General features: G+C 38.8%; 2 protein-coding genes across 4 annotated transcripts in view; one reads left to right on the top strand and one right to left on the bottom strand.

Annotated features, from left to right (window-relative positions):
* The window catches only part of ano10a (anoctamin 10a), a 46454-nt gene extending 44008 nt beyond the window's left edge, over positions 1-2446 (bottom strand). The window contains exons 1-2 of the mRNA XM_058745801.1: positions 2269-2446; positions 1951-2166 (exon numbers count right to left, since the gene is read on the bottom strand). The gene's annotated coding sequence lies outside the window, so the exon portion shown is untranslated. The remainder of the gene's footprint in view (positions 1-1950; positions 2167-2268) is intronic.
* A 480-nt stretch (positions 2447-2926) lies between these two features.
* Positions 2927-16619, top strand: abhd5a (abhydrolase domain containing 5a). Of its 3 annotated transcripts, XM_058747687.1 has the most exons (9): positions 2927-3023; positions 3399-3479; positions 7821-7906; positions 10583-10647; positions 10750-10955; positions 11687-11841; positions 14058-14169; positions 14316-14502; positions 15449-16619. In XM_058747687.1, the coding sequence occupies exons 1-9, from the start codon at positions 2992-2994 to the stop codon at positions 15536-15538; spliced, it is 1014 nt and encodes a 337-aa protein (XP_058603670.1). In that variant the 5' UTR covers positions 2927-2991; the 3' UTR covers positions 15539-16619. The 3 variants fall into 3 exon arrangements, with proteins under 3 accessions (XP_058603670.1, XP_058603668.1, XP_058603669.1); XM_058747685.1 differs by having other exon boundaries at positions 2930-3023; positions 10583-10955; XM_058747686.1 differs by lacking the exon at positions 3399-3479 and having other exon boundaries at positions 2964-3023; positions 10583-10955.
* The last annotated feature ends 741 nt before the right edge of the window (positions 16620-17360 follow it).

The raw sequence follows: 17360 nt of genomic DNA, 5'->3' as shown, positions 1-17360 counted from the left end.
ATATTACATTTATAGTATAACATCATTAAAGAGGAAAGCTAGAAAAAGACCTTTCCCTGCTGAAAAAAACAATAGAACCCTTCCCAAAACACAATAGAAAATGTAATGGTTTTAATGGAAACTATGATGGTGTCTACTGGTATGTGATGGATTCTATTGGTGGGATGTTAAATCCTATTGGAAAAATGCACAAAACACAATACAAAAAGGAATTTTGTAATGGTTTTACTGGAAAAAGCTAATGGTTTATAATGGTATTTTAATGGAACCATTGGAATTTCTGTGATGGTTTCTATTGGGCTTCTATTGTTTTGTTTTTTTTAGCAGGGTTAAGTAGTCTAGTTTGGACAAACAAGTACAAGGCACCATTCAACCTGAGAAGGAAAGGAAGGTTAAAGGATAGCGTGGAAAGGGACCGTTCACACCAAGAACGATAACTATAAAGATAACAATATTAGCATCCACACCAGCGAACGATATCATCTGTTTCTTTTAAGCTTACGCTCGTCTGCCGCTTTAAATTCTCGAGCTCGTTATAGCAGGATGGATTCTGATTGGCTGTCAGTGTTTGTCATCAGCTGGAAAAAAATCTTTCTGAAATTGATTCCAACGATACCGTTGCTCTGTGCCTTTATCGTTATAGTTGTGGTGTGGACTCGGCTATTCTATAATATTGAGAACGATTTTTAGAACTATATCTTTATTGTTCTTGGTGTGAACGGGGCTTTATAGGCATTTCCAAGCTATCTACCATTCCACTGTATGTAAAACAATCTACAAATGGAGGATTTCAGACCACTTGTAATCTGTAATCTGTCCACCAAAAGCACTCAAGAGCAATACTCAAGAGTAATGCTTGGAAAGAATGTGAAGCCATGTATAAAAATGTTGAAGCTGAACCATAAATGGAGTTTTCAACATGATAATGCCCAAAATATCCAAGCAAATCCACAAAAGAATGGCTCAGAACAAAGAAATGGAAAAGTCTGGAATGGCCAAGTCAAAGTCCAGACCTCAATCCAGCTGAAATGTTGTGATGGGCCGTACATGAAAGAAAACCCTCCTATATCACAGTATGGAGGAATGAGCAAATCATTTATTCTTGTTGATGTTTTTATAAGAATTAAAGGAAACACATCAAGAAGCCACTGATGTAGGGGTGTACTTATTTTCTGCACAGTCAAGTTTTGTTGTTATTCATTATATCACACACATATTTAGATTATGTTTGATGTTTTAATTAATCTAAAAATGCAAAAAACTTTCTGATGATTAGGTTTAGGGGAACGGTTGGGGTTAAGAGGGAGGAAATATCATTGGTTCAATATAAAAACAACATAAGTGAATGGAAAGTCACCACAAAGGTACAAAACGTGTGTGTGTGTGTGTGTGTGTGTGTGTATTTTGTGTCTGCCTGCTGCTACACTGCAAATTGCCTGATATGATTAATAATGCATACATGCATCTGTTTATGGATTGTATATGAATATGTACAACATAACATCAACCATTTGAAGATGCATGCATCCATAAACATGCAATTCTGGGAAGAAAAAAAAATCCTGAAAAGTAACATTGCATGAAAAGGTGTGGCAAGGAAACTGACAACAAAGATCTTTATAAAACTAAACCTGCTAGAGCAGCACAGTTTGTGGACATGTCTCAGAAAACACAGCATGTGATTCTCATTACATTTAACATTTCTTTGCTTGTCCTGTCTGAATGACAGTCAACGAGTCAACTGGGCGGAGCTAAACATGCATGCCCGACTAGGAAACATACAAAGACAGGCAATATGTGACCCCACTTACATTTATACGGACAAATAACCCACAAATGTCACTCTTGCTACCACTTTGCAAAGCTTAATGCTTGTAAAGTAGCATATTAAAGATGCATGCCGTATATCAGGCCTGAAACCCCACTGGCATGTAAACTATGTCTACTCACAGTGTTGCACGCGCGATCAGCTGTCCGGAAAGCGAAACAGACGTCAGTCCTGCACTTTAGAGACCCATTTAAGCCAGTTGATTTAAAAATCCTGTTTAAATTTGTGTTTAATTCAAGTGTATGAGTCGGAGAGGTTTAAAGTTAAGGCTGACTTGAGGTCCTCCACGTCATCGAGATGACACAGCCCTTATTCTAGATCACACCCACCGTTCAAACCTGTTCAACAAACACATGAATACGCTACTGTGAGTGATTTATAAACACTGATTTAATTATGTAGACAATCACGAGCCTACAGATTGAAATAGATTATCTTACAGTTATTCGTGTAAACGCCTACACCGTTATAAATGCGTTCAAACATCAAAGAAAATAAACATCATTTGTGTCTTCAGACAACACGTGTGCAGTGAAAACGACTTCTGAACTGTACATTTAACGCTGATAATAATCACTAGCCAGCTAGGAAGTCTAGATCAGAGTTCACTGTTGTTGACGCTGTGTCACGTGATCAAGGTTAGTGCTGTCCGATTCGTGAGTGAATCACTCTTTTGAACTGGTTCTTTGCAATGAACCGTTCTGAATTGATTCATACAAATCGTGAATCAGCCTGGATCTGTTCAGCCAACTGACTCTGACTCACTCAGTGGCTTATTAAATGGTTGGAACTCGGAATGGTTACATTACCACTATTTTTGGCATATATTTAGGTCAGTTTAGTTTATTTTTAAACTGTTTACATAGTTACAATGGACATTGAAATGCTAACGGATGCTTCACACAGAGCAATGCGAGATATCACTGATGCACGAATGTATAAATATCAGTACAAAAGTAGAGCTTTATTTATCCCATCAGTTAATTTCTCACTCTCTGCAAAAGCTCTTGAGACGGTTCTCGGTTTATTCCGGTGTTTTTTGTTTTTTTGTTTGTTTGTTTTGTTTTTTTAACTGGTTTAACTGAATCACTCAAAAGATTCGACTCATTAGAACAATAATATGTTCACGATTCGGACATTGAACAACATACAGTGTTGAAAACATGGCTGAGGAGACAGTGTTAGCGGGCACTGGGTAAGTGTGACCCTCTAAACATTTAAATACAAAACCCTTCAAAATGAAAATGGTGTGAATTACGGCCTATTTGCGTTGTTACTGTTGTTTTTTCAGTTAGTTGTATTCGTTTTAGTTTGCATCTTGTAAGTGAACTGTTAGTGTACACAGTGTTGGTCAATAAAACCTAATATTAGGTTGTTTGTTGTTAATGTATTCTGTGTTACTTATTTAAATAAAGTCTTAATTATTACAATTGACTGTCTTAATTATAATTTTTTTTTAATAAATAATCACTTTAACTAATATCTAAGTAAATGATTAATTGCCTGTATTCATTGTAATATAATTATTGTGTCTTTGATTGACAGCTCTTTTACATTCTCTTTGCTTTAGACTGGCACAGCGTGTACTGATGTTACTTGGTATTCGTAGTTTCTTCCACAATGTTTTCCGTTTTTTGGACAAGACATTGAGGTAAAATGTGTCCAAATGTAATTCATAAACTAACTACTAAGTTCCATTACCATTTACAGTACCAGGAGCATGTTTTGGTCACATTACAGTGTTCATGTTATTACATAAAAACAATGTAATCCTATTAAACTACATATAGGACTACTTAATGTGAACCAATATTCTAAATCAGATCTACAAATCTATTCCCTTCCACTTATAGAAAACGTCTCAGGTTACGTATGTAACCATGGTTCCTCGAGGGAACGAAACGCTGCGTCGGGGAATGCTATGGGAACGCCTCCAGCGTGACCGCGCTCTGAATCACATGTGTAATCTGTCCAATGGATGGGCGAGATGTCACGGCCGGGTGACGTAATCGGCCAGGAAGCATAAAGCATGTACGGTGGAACCGGCATCAGCTTCTAGGAATGAAGCAAGTGCTGGCAGGCATGCCAGAAGTATGGCCTCGAGACTCAGCATCTCGTTCCCTCGAGGAATCGTGGTTACATATGTAACCTGAGACGTTCCTCTTCAGGAACTCGAGCTGCGTCAGAGAATGTTATGGGAACGAGATACCCACGCCGCCAGACTATCAAAATCCCTGCCTAGTGTAGATGGAGCAAAGCTAGGGCGCGAGTGGCTAAAGTGGGCGGGGCCTGTGTCCCGGAGGGCCAACTTCTGAGAAGTGAGTCTTGGTCCCCAAGAGAGGGGAGAGCAGAGGACTAGAAGCTGTTGAAAGCATCCTCATCCACCACAGGCATAAGCTCTCTGGCCTCGTGCTCCGGCAAGCGGAGGCCTCTAAAACTCTCTGTAGCGAGAGGAGACCTGACGACGCTCGCTGAAACAGTCGAGCTCTTTGGAGCGGAGGCCTCAACATGACGACTCTCTGGATCGAGAGGAGGCCTGCTGCACTCCATACGCTGGACATCTTGTAAGGAGATTCACCTAGAGCCTACTACTCACACTGTCCTAGCGGAGCTCTGGCGAGGTCTCATACTGAGGTCTCAGTGACTCTCAGAGCGAGAGGAGACCTGACGACGCTCGCCGAAACAGTCGGGCTCTAGGAGTGGAGGCCTTAGCATAACGACTCTCTAGATCGAGAGGAGGCCTACTACACTCCACCCGGAGCTCTGGCAAGCAGAGGCCTCTAAAAACTCAGCAGCGAGAGGAGGCCTAAGACGCTTGCCGTGACCGTTTCTAAGGAAAGAACCTGATATTGGTATGATTTGCCCCCAAAGCAAACCTCAAGAACTCCACTGTTTGATTACCAGAGCCTGTTCAGGGCCCACAGTGTGGGAGAGACCCCATTGAAAGTGGCGACGAAGCGCCAAACTGCTTCTACAGTGTGCTGGACCCATGGAGACACATTTGGCAGTAGTTTCCATGCTGCCAAGTAGTCTATTAAGGGAACCAGTCTCTCGAGACTGGCCTCTGGTGTACTTAGAGCTGCTGGCCCTGAAGCAGAGGACCGGCAGGAGACGACCGAACCAGCTGCTCTAAAGACCCCCGAAGGGGCGGTGAGCCTCTCAGTTCTGCTATGTTTACGGGCGGAAGAAACTGAGAGAAGCGCTCGCTGGAGACCACTGCGCACTGGAACACTGGCAGGGTTGGCAGACTGATCTCCCGAGGGCACTGAGGAGAGACGGGCACCGTGTAATGCGATGTACACCGCTCTTCCCCAGAGGGGCCGGCCCTCCGAAGTCCTGGGGCATAGGCAGTAGGACGTTTTAGCCGAAGACTATCCAGCGAGAATGATGGTCCGCAGATCCACCTTCTGCTAGAAGCCTTCAGCCCACCCTGACTCCAATATTGGAAGGTACGAGAAAGGACGCTCCCTAAACGAGGAGCTGGAACATGGTTGGGGCTGCTCCGCCCAGCAGCCCCTGCTGACCACCTCAACCTTCTCGGAGGGAGAGATATAAAACATCGTGCTCTCATTCGAGAAATTCCCAAGAGGCTCCTATAATGTGTATAAATATATATCTAACTTCTCCCAGTTAGATGAAATACATCATTTAATTCCTCAAAAATTAAATGCAGCCAAACAACCAGACAAGTAAACACAGTCTGATATGAAAAGATTCATCTAATGAACCGAGAATGACCGTAATGCACGCGTCGCCTAGGCAAAGCACGCTGCAACAGCGGCCTCTCACTCAAGGGGGAAAAACTGCAGCGCGGGCTTCCAGCCCCGAGTGAGAGCGCTAGATCTGGGGAAAGCAGGTGGAGATAGGGCGAACCGGTCTCCAACCCGTCCGCCAGATCCATGTGCGATCCCCGCTATCTCAGTCGCCACCGTGCCTCAGCAGCGGCGGGACCGGAACCGCGAGATCATACGGCAGGGAGAAGCACAATCAACCCCTTTTCCTTCTAGAGCTGACGGCGCGAACTACGTAGCTGTGCAGGAATGCTGCTATAACGATATTCTCGTTCATAATATGCTTGTGCAAACTATGCTTGCGCAACTGCTTTACAAAGCTCATTGACATCCTTCACGTCCACCTCCTTGGAGGAAGACAGGCGGAGCATCGAGCCCTCTCTCCGGGGGGAAGAAACCGCGGGGTGGGCTTCTGATCCCAGAGAGCGGGCGCTGGATCTAATGGAAAAGGAAGAAGATAGGGGCTTGCCCGTCTTCATTCCCTCCACCTGATCCATGTGCGATTCCCACGAGGCCTTGGCGAAAGCGGGGCCGCCACCACAAGGAACACTGGTGAAGGCTCCCTCCTCAAAAAGATCCTTCCCGAGAGCAAGCATACGCAGTGAACAACCGCTCATAAAGCGGACCACACACAGACTGTGTGTATCCCCAGCAGAGACTTCTATAATGTGATCTGCTCTCGCCCAAGTGCTTAGTTTTAGCAGCACTTTTAGACATTGTGGAGCTTATGTTAAGTGATTGTGTAGGGACAAACAACACTAAATAAGACTCACAACACAGATCGACAGACACACACAGAGTAGCGGTTGTTGAATGACAAAAAGCTGACGCCAGTTCCACCGCACATGCTTTATGCTTCCTGGCCGATTACGTCACCCGCCCGTGACGTCTCACCCATCCATTGGACAGATTACACGTGTGATTCAGAGCGCGGTCACGCTGGAGCCCTTCACATAGCGTTCTCCGACGCAGCTCGAGTTCCTGAAGAGGAACTATTTTTGTAGACTATTTGTGACCCTGGACCAAAAAACCAGTCGCTAGGGTAAATTTGCAGCAATAGCCAAAAATACACTGTATGAGTCAAAATTATTGATTTTTCTTTTATGCCAAAAATCATTAGGATGTTAAGTAAAGATCATGTTCCATGAAGATATTTTGTAAATTTCTACTGTAAATTTATAAAAACGTAATTTTTGATTAGTAATATGCATTGCTAAGAACTTCATTTAGACAACTTATAATGCAATTTTCTCAATATTTAGATTTTTTTGCACCCTCAGATTCCAGATTTTCAAATTGGCTAGTTGTATCTCGGCCAAACATTGTTCGATCCTAACAAACCACACATCAATGGAAAGCTTATTTATTCAGCTTTCAGATGATGTATAAATATCAATTTCAAAAAATTTACCCTTATGTCTGGTTTTGTGGTCCAGGGTCACTTTTTCCTCTGCTGGCCTAATAGTGTTTTCGGTGGCATTGTTTGGTCAGAGTGTGTCTTTTGTCAGCAGTGTTTTTATTCAACAGGTGCTTAAAAAAAAACTGTTACGTTTTGTTCAAGGTGATTAATGAAATCTCTTACATCATTCTCCTTAATCATTTAAATCAGCAACATTTTTAAAAAGAGTCGATGACAAATCCATATCATCAGTTTTGTCATTACTCATCATGAATCAGTCATTGCTCTTGATGACATCATGCTTTAGGGCAGTTTATCAGTGCTTAGCAACAGTTTCTCTTTAGTTTTGGGACATAGGCTATAGCCACTGTCTTTGTCATTAGTTAGTAGCATTAGTTAATAGCTTAATAATGTATTTTATTAACATGTAATATGTGTAGCATGGACACTGTAATGCACAATGCTGCTTTGATTTTGCAGAGTGAGTTTTATCAAGTAATTTCTCGAGGTCTGAGGTTTGTGTTCTCTGGAAAGCAGATTTGAAAGCCTACTTAATACTTTTTTTATTTCCTTTTTCATATTTCATGAATATGATTCATATAGAGCTTATTTGTTAGTTAGTTACTGCTCTGAAAGAAGATTTTAACCTGTGCCTCCTTAGTATTTCCTGTACGTATGTATTTATTTTTTAGTATTAGTATCAGTATTAGTATTATTAAAGAACAACCATTTTCAGACGTGGCGTTTTAGTTTCTGTCTGAGTAAAATAAGAAAAAGAGGCTCACATTTCATTGTATTGTAGATCATGGTGGATCACTGGCTGGCTGCCCTCCTGGTGCCCATCATCACAGAGCCAGCTGAAGGAGGCAGAAGAGAAGATGCTGCAGTGTGAGTTACTGCTATTGTGTCCTTTGTTTGTATCAAATTATCCACCTTTTTCCTGCGCCCCATGACACCTTAAGTTCGCTCTATGAATACAATAATAAGCATTTTCAAAAACTGGTTACAATGAGGTGACATTATTTTACTCACCCTTCAACCATCGATTTCTATCCACAGCGATATTACGGACGTGATAGATATCATTATGGTAATTTATCTCTATGTTTCGTAACAATTACATTTTACAGCATCCGTGTCAAAACAAACCTGGAAAGAGACATGAGGATTTGGGGAGCATAATGAAAGATTATTAGTGCATTCCAAGGAATTATTCATGGTTTATACATTAAATTAAATCGGGAGAGCAGACCACAAATCCACAGTATATGTTGTCTTTTGTTTCAATTACCTACAGCGGAATACAAAGGAAACATGAAAATAATAAGGCGGAAAATAATGCAGCAAGCTGAAAAGAGCTTTTCTATAGATATTGTTGTTATATCACATAACATTAATATACCAAATGTAACATTATTCTCCTAAAATCTGAAAATAGAAAATTAAAGTGGTCATATGAGGCGATTTCTTGTTTTCCTTTTCTTTAGTGTGTTATATACTGTAGCTGTTTGTGCATGTATAAGATCTGCAGAGTTACAAAGCTCAAAGACTCCCACAAAAGGATTTATACTATCTAAAAGAGAAGGCTGATCCAGACCAGGCTGAAACGCCTCATTAAAACACGCCCTCACATGTCTACGTCACAATGTGGAAATATTTGCGTAATGCCGCCCAAATGTGCACGTAAAGAAAGAAGGCATGGTTTCAGTAACCGCAGTAGTGTTGATGCAGCCATGTCAGGGAGACGCTGTGTGTTTCTATGCGAAAGCAAAAGCACTTTATTTGGCCTTACGAAAGTAGATGCAATTAGGAGTCATTGATTAAGATTTGTTTACAACAGAACAGCACAACCCGAATTTGTGCAACGCATTTTATGGACGACAGTTCCGTGAATGAAGGCTATTTATAAAAAAAAAAAAAAGGGTTAATTCCAACTTTGCTATGACAATCTGGCACTTCTGAATCAGCGACTGTAAATATGTTTTGTTTTAAAGTATTTGCTATTGACTGTTCAAATGTGGAGTTTTGCATGTAACGCGTTGTGTGTGTGTGTGTGAGGGGAACAGGGTCACATCACAGCGGGGTGTACAGCCCGTCAGAAATCGTCTTAACCGTGGCTTATGTACTGCAAATACATACGAGCATCATCACCACTGTGTCTGTCACACGACTCTGTTCCCCTTTCAGGCTTGGACTGGTGGTAAAATTAACTTGAAAGCTGAAGCTCGCAATTATGGTAAGGGGCGTTACATTTCCGACGCGTGCTTGTGTTGTTCGGCCAATCACAATGGTCACAAAGGTCAGTTGGCCAATCAGAGCAGACTGTGCTTGTCGGAAGGAGGGGCTTTGTAGAAAATGACGCGTTTTCAACTCAACAATAATGTACAGTATTTGAAAAATAATGTGTTTTTTGAACATTTAAGAATGTCAACATATTCCGGTACGCCAAATACATAAAATAATGATCTTTAAAATAGCATCATATGACCCCTTTAATGAAAATGTACAGCCATTCAGTCAAAATGATGGATAAGAATTATTTTATAGTGCAGTCTTATGATTTGAAATGATTTGTTGCAGTCTTTTTGAGTGGAACTTCCCCAAACCGGAAGTGCCTCCCATCATTTAAAACGCAGTAGGCTCGTTAGGAAAAAGGTTGATAAAGTCAGGCTAAAATCAGGCTGGCCTTTCAAAATCTAAACTTTCAAAATTTAAATTGTTAATAGATATAGCAAATTGTCTCTAAAGTTATATAATCCACATAACTGATAATGATCAATATATATTGATATAGCTTTTAATTTGGTTTTGCTGTTACAATCAATAATGTACATCATATACAATATAAATTGCTGTTTTTTAAGATGGTTTGAATGTTTTTGAAATAAGCCTCTTGTGCTCACCAAGACTGCATTTATTTGATCAAAAATACAGTACATACAGTTATATTGTGAAATAGTATAACGATTTATAATAACTGTTTTCTATTTTAATACAGTTTAAAATGTGATTATTTCTGTGATGATAAAGTTGAATATTACTCCAGTTTTCACTGTCACATGATCCCTCATCAATGTTGAAAACAGTCATGGAACGCTGTATAGTACAGTATATATATGTACATGTATATGTGTGTGGAATGATGCATGACAAAAATGAACAATACTAGGACAACTCGTAACATACTACACTTGAACGCTGATGACACCAACCAATGAACAGAAAGATCACAAGGCTTAAATACACAGGGATGATAAACTAAACAAAAAATCTGGTATTTTACTTAATTAGAAAGCATGGCAACAGACTAGAACAGAGAACTCAGGCAACAGGAACAGGGAAACGAAACAGAACAAATCATGATCATGTGTTGCCTAATTAACCAGACAGACAGATTTTTTTTTTCTTCTCAGAACAGCATTTAGTTGAAATAGAAATATTGTCTAAATGTCTTTACTCTCACTTTTGATGAATATAATGCATTAAAAATAAATAAATAAAAGCCTGGTTCTCTGTAAAGGAGAAATTTACTGATTCCCTCTCTTTTCCTTTTATTCCTATCAGACATCACAAGCAAGTTCTGCAGGCAGTCTGTCCACATATCTGATAAAAACTCACTGTGGACATTGGTATTTAAGGGGCCAGTGGAAAATAAGACCCCTTTGGTGCTGCTGCATGGATTTGGGGGCGGTGTGGGACTCTGGGCGCTGAACCTGGACTCTCTCTCTCAGCAGAGGCCTGTTTACGCCTTCGACCTGCTGGGCTTTGGCCAGAGCAGCAGACCTCACTTTAACGCGGATGCACAGGAGGCTGAGCTCCAGTTTGTGGAGTCCATCGAACAGTGGAGAGAGAAGCTGGGCCTGGAAAGTATGATTATGTTAGGCCATAACCTAGGAGGATATCTGGCTGCATCCTACGCAGTCACATACCCAGCCAGGTTTGTAACTAAAGAGAAGAAAAAGAGCTCAGCGTATTTATAAATAAATACTTAAAATGTGGAAGCTTATTTCTACAATAAAGTACATTTGATTAATATACAAAAATGTCAGAATTTGAGATTTGTCTGTCTTGCATTTTATGCACGTTTTCATGCAATGGCAGTTTAAAGAACTTCAACACAGTCGCAACAGAGAATTGCATTGCTCAAATTTTAAGATAAAACATAACTTATTACATATATATATATATATATATATATATATATATATATAAAGCTAAACATTTAGTAGTTTTGTACATTTCCCTCCCCCCATTGTAGTTCTACTTCCATAAATTCAAATTTATTTTTTGCATTTCTATATCCTCTAATCTGAGTTTAAATCAGCCCTTTGATGAAGAAACTAATTTCTGTGTGCTGTGTTGTAATTGTGCACTCTAGATGCAAACCACTTTTCTTCACATCCTTCCTGTTTCCCCGTTTCCCACAACCTTTATGTCTGTCAGCAGTTTGACCTCAGTTTAGAATTGTTGTGTTTCCCTGAGTGTATTTTTGCTTTTATTATATACACTAAGATTTTATTTTTATATTAAATAAAAAATGTGCAGATTACTACCAAAAAAAAAAGTTGCTGGAAGTTGACCATAAAAAAACACTAAATGGGGTTGTGATCCAGTTAAAATATGCCACAGGCTTATTAAAGCATGTCCCTCTTTTTACGCACTGTCCAGAGTAAAGCACCTGATTCTGGTGGAACCGTGGGGTTTTCCAGAGCGTCCTGACCCAGGAGACCAAGATAGACCCATTCCTGTGTGGATCAAAGCTATAGGGGCAATGCTGAGCCCATTCAACCCTCTCGCTGGTCTCAGATTGGCTGGACCTTTAGGTAAGATTTACTCTAATCTGAGAGTGAAAATCAAATGTAATAATGAGAGAAAGAGAAATGATAGCTTAAGGCACAAGATGTGCTTGTATATCTTAAATGATGTGGAACACCATTTGATAAAGACTGTCATTAATGAAACCCAGGGACAGATTTAGCCAAGATGTTGTGCTTGCAATTTCACTGAAATTATTCCCTCAGTAACTGGAGCATGTCACTTATCATACCTCATACCTGTCTCATATCTCATACATTAATCGCATTGCCTTCTGTGTATATGCTGCTGTAAAATAGTTTTGCAAGAACAAATTGGCTTTGGCAGTAACCCTAGAATTTAGCTGGATCTGAATATTTGTGTTCTGCAGTTCATAGATTAATATTAATGATAATGTTCCAATCATATTTTATCAAGCTAGCTTTTTAATAACTCATCTGGGATAATATTTCATTTCTCTTTCCCTCTTTTCCTGTTTTTTACATGATAATGTTTGATCTTGTTGTATCTTCATTTCAGATCGGTCCAAAAATGATGTGCTAGTTTAGTATAGTATCCCCTGAACAGAAAGTCCCCAGTATTTTAGGAGTAGCATAACCTCATAGCCAGAAATCCCCTGACTCAGGACGGTTCTAACATCACAAGCAAGCCCAGACAGAATCTACTTTTTTCACAGCTGATTATATTTGCTGTTTTTTTTTTAGGGATTTATAATTGCTGATTTTTTTTTTTAGGGAAATCTGCATAGTTCTGTTAACATAGTTGAAAGTGTTAAACGGAGCTATGATTACTATAGTATTATTAGTAACTGAAAGCTACCAATAATCAAATTAGCCAGAATATTTAACAAACAACAAGTAATGTGCAGTGCCTGAATGTTTTTTTAATAAAAGGAGGAACACTAAACAGCAGATTTTTTTTTTCTTTTTAACTGTTTAAAATAGCCTCCCTTATTAACTATTAGACAGAAAAATCAGACAATATGAATATAATTTCACTCACCTACCACAAAATCCTGACTGGCACTGTCTGCTGTTTAATGAAAATGATTGCTGTATGTCCAGCTTGACATGGGTCTTCAGTTTGAATTTGTATTTGTTTATTTTTTGCTCAAATGGTAAATTTGTCGGCAAATATTCAGTATTTCTCAAGTCTCATGTCTATTTGTATGGTGCTTTTCACAATACAAACTCTTTCAAAGAAACTTTACAGAAAATGATGATGTTATTCGTATTAAGTATATTTATTATCTCCATGCCATAGTCACATTTAGCAGATTAGAGCTGGAAGATTACATTTTGTGATGATACAAGCAATCAATCAGCTGAGATTTGCTATATGATACCCTACATGAGTATACTGTATGTATGCAGATAAAATTGGACATATTTAAATATCCAGCTTTACATTAATACATTGTTGCAACAATATAATTTGCAAACAATCATGCAGATGAGATTTGCTATATGGTATATATCGCATTACCTGAGTATACTGTATGTATGAAGGTAAAGTACAATGTACTATACTTCCAACTTTTAATATACTGCTGGGAAATAATGTATTTATATATTTACATTTTTCAACAATATAGTAATCAAGCAGATGAGATTTGCTATATTGTGCATACCGTTTAATGTTAGTGTGTTGGATTATAGTTTTATAATTTGTTCTACCCTTTATAATTATGTAGTTGTCTTTATTGCCAGTAGTTCAAATGAATATAATATAAATTACATTTCTGCAATGATTGGTTGATATAGACACCTTTGCATTTTCTTTTTCTCTGTGCACTTAGATGCTGAGAAAGTAAAATAATCGATATTGGTTGCATTGGCAGTAATTGCATCAACATTATAAACAAGAAATACACATTCTGGAGACATAAAATGAATAATTGGGAAATGTATTAACAGTAAATTGTTCTTCTGTTTTCCACCTCAATATTTTGAGTGGTTTGCCCCCCCCCGTCAGTTGTGTGTAGAACTTTGCGAGTGATGGACGTCCAATTCCTTGGAAATCAGCAGCTCTTTCTGATGAGTTCTGCAGGATTCTGAATGGAGCTGGACATTAGTCACTGACTATGGGAACATGTGACACATGAATTGAAGAATTGATGATAAGATGAAAATTTTATGGGTTATCCATCATTTTTGGATAGATCGATTTCAGGTGGATTTTCAATTTTTAGTTTTTACAGATGTGTGTTCACATTGTTCTGTAGGCCCTACTCTTGTGCAGACTCTGAGACCAGACTTCAAAAAGAAATTTGCAGCTGTGTTTAATGACAACAGAGTGACAGAATATATTTACCATCTTAATGTCCAAATTCCAAGGTAACAAATCTGTCTCTGTCTATCTATCTATCTATCTCCATTATGCTTTTGTTGTGAATGGCCTGTACAAGATATATATATGTGTGTGTGTGAATGTTGAAATGCTCATAATGGTCTGTTCTTTGTTATGATTCTAATTTTTTTAGTGGTGAAACAGCCTTTAAAAACATGACCATTCCGTATGGTTGGGCAAAGAGGCCCATGCTGGAGAGAATTGGCCTGATTCACAGCGACATCCCCATTACGGTGATCTATGGCTCACGCTCCAGCATAGATGGCCACTCCGGCACTTCAATCAAAGAAATGAGGCCAAACTCCCATGTAGAGATCATTGTGAGTTCTCCGTTCACTGCTCAACACACCCTGTCACTCATAGAGGCTTTTGCATTGCCTTAAAGAGGTCATATTTTCTCGATCGTTTGAGGTATTATGAAAACATACTGTAACTGCAACATCACACAGATGAATGCATTTGAACACATGGCTGCCCACATTTACATTGCTTATAGCACAGCTAGTCACAATGAGGTAATAAGGAGAAAGCCAGACAGCCCTGCTCCTGGCTGTGTGTAGCACCTACTACTCTGCATATGCTTCTGAAGGATCACAGTGTTCCAAATGAGTGACTGAAGTTTATTTTTATCAAGATCCCTTGTCATTGTCAGAGAGGCTATTATTGAAGGATGGAGCAGTTAAATACTATTTTTGACACCCTTCTGAGACACACTGGAGTACCAGCAACACCACTGCAAAAGGGGTGATTTTTTTTAAAAAGGCAACATGACAGTATTTCCGTTTTTAGTGCATGATATAGGCGTAGGATTATGGAATTTCACAGACATTGGGAGTAAAGTAACTTCTTACTCCCAGTGGGAGTTTAATTTGCAAAAATTCTAATAGATTAAAATGTTGGGAGCAAGCAGTCTTGTACAAGTACAATTTGTAATTGCTTGAATTGGCAGTCCAGAAACAAAGGTCTTTGTACAATGAATGCGCTCGTGTTCCAGACTGACTCCTCTCACCACAATAACGGAGCTAATTAGTCTAGTTCTGCAATACCATTGTGTAATCTTCAAGTTATTAGGAAAGTTAGTTTTACAAAAAGAGCCAAGCAAAAATATTGCAATGTTTTACATCACAGTCTGCGGCAGTGGTTCAAAATAAACACCTACAGTTTATTATGGCTCTTCTGATACACATACTGTATTGTTTTCTTGGTATTCTTAGGCTGTGCCTATGTACTAATATTAAACTTCTTATTGACATGCATTGGTTTTAGGCCATACGAGGTGCAGGACACTATGCATATGCTGACCAGCCAGAGGATTTCAACCAGAAGATACTTCGTGTCTGTGAAACGATAAGCTGAAGAGTGATGGTGAAGGTACATGCTGTCAGGAACTCTTCACACATGGCTTTCTTCAGAATCTTCGTGGCATCCTAATTTCAGACCTGAGAGTTTGAAAGCCACTTGGTTTTAAAACCAGATGTTTGTTTTGCAGCACTACTGATTTTTGTGCCAAACAATAAGCTTGCATGTCACGTAATTATGATGATATACTGATACGAAAAAATTCAAATGTTTATATTTTGAAAAAATGTGATCTTTGATTCTGATGTAATAATTATGGATTATTATATTATTAATGTTTATATACTAAGGTTTTTAGCGAATATTAGCTTTATTTAAATAGGACGTAATATATACATATAACCCACAGACAAAATTCTCCAAATCAGAGCTGTTAGGCACTTAAACTAAAGTAAACATTTTAAAAAATCCCTTGTTAATTGTTTTCAACATTATTAATATTTTTATACACTTTTTCATCTTGTGTGTTTTTAAACTATCATGAACGTTTTATGAATGGAGACAGCAATGATTGTGTTTAAGAGCTTTTAAAGCCTTTTTGTTGGTTTTCTACCTCATGAAACTATAAAATCGGATTAGAAGGGAGACAGACATGTGGAGCGATAGAAAGCATATGTGTTCTCTGGTCATGCCGTTAACTTGATGTGTAACCTGAACATTTTCATGTAAGATTCCCACAAAATCTTTTTTAAGTGCCTCAGTTTCCAAAACATTTATACATTTTGGCATTTAAAATCCATCTTGCCCTGCAGGCTGGTGTTACGGTTTTCACAAATGTTATGTAAAGATACTGAGCTCCAGGTCACAGTCATGCAGGCAAAATAAATGCAACGCATGCTTTCAGACGAATCAATATTCTGTAAAAGCATTCAGTGATAAATGGGCATTTTTTTGTAAAGAAAAGTGATTTTATTGTCAATATAATTTTAAATTAAATTTAGGGTTTCATAAAGATTTTGTATATAACATTTGTTCGGATTTATATTTTTCCAGTTTTGTAAAATCTGTTTTTCATGTGCCAACTCAGATGTCTATTGTTAATTTTAATAATAATAAACCTCTTTTATGAGTCTCTTGAGTACAGCTGCCCCCTGTCCTAAGGGCCGTATCAAACACACTCGTCATATGACTCATTGTGGCCAGACGGTTGCCTGGAGACCATTATGAGCAGGTGGAAAACGCTCTCGTGATTTACAGGTCATAATTTATATTGTACTTTTTTTTTTTTTTTACCTTACTCATGGTTACATTTTTAAATATTCCTTACATATTTGTAACACTCTCCATTTGCAGAAATATTTCTTAGGCTTTCGTCAAAAACTACTGATACAGAATGTTCTTAGCATTGAATTGTCTGTACACAATGTCTGTTCATATCCACAAGAGGGCACAATGTAACACTGCAGGGACGTTACCGCCCTGCACCACCCCCACCAACACACACACACACACATACATACACATACACACACACTCCATGCAGTTAAATCACATACACTTACTGACACTGACTATAGAGTCAATGCAGTTAAGCATCAAGGGCAATGTTAAGCCATTATAACATCCGCTACATCAATAATATGACCCCCCAGCTCAACCCACAGGAAGCACTTTATAACTGCACTTCCTGTGCATGTGGTAATGCTGAATGACCAAGAGTGCTTTACTGAATTAAAGTAAAAAGCACACTTTAGCCCTGAAAGTGCATGATAGTCTTGTGGTACGTGGAGTATTAGGTGTTTGAGTCCCGAATGGTGCATCACAAAGATTTGCTGATAAGACATGGAAAGATGTTCTGGGAAACCTGCGTTCCTAACAA

This window comes from Onychostoma macrolepis, chromosome 16 (assembly GCF_012432095.1).
Source record: "Onychostoma macrolepis isolate SWU-2019 chromosome 16, ASM1243209v1, whole genome shotgun sequence".
NCBI classification, from domain to species: Eukaryota; Metazoa; Chordata; class Actinopteri; order Cypriniformes; family Cyprinidae; genus Onychostoma; species Onychostoma macrolepis.
Note: the sequence above shows the minus strand (reverse complement) of the source record. Positions and strands in the feature narration are given on the sequence as shown.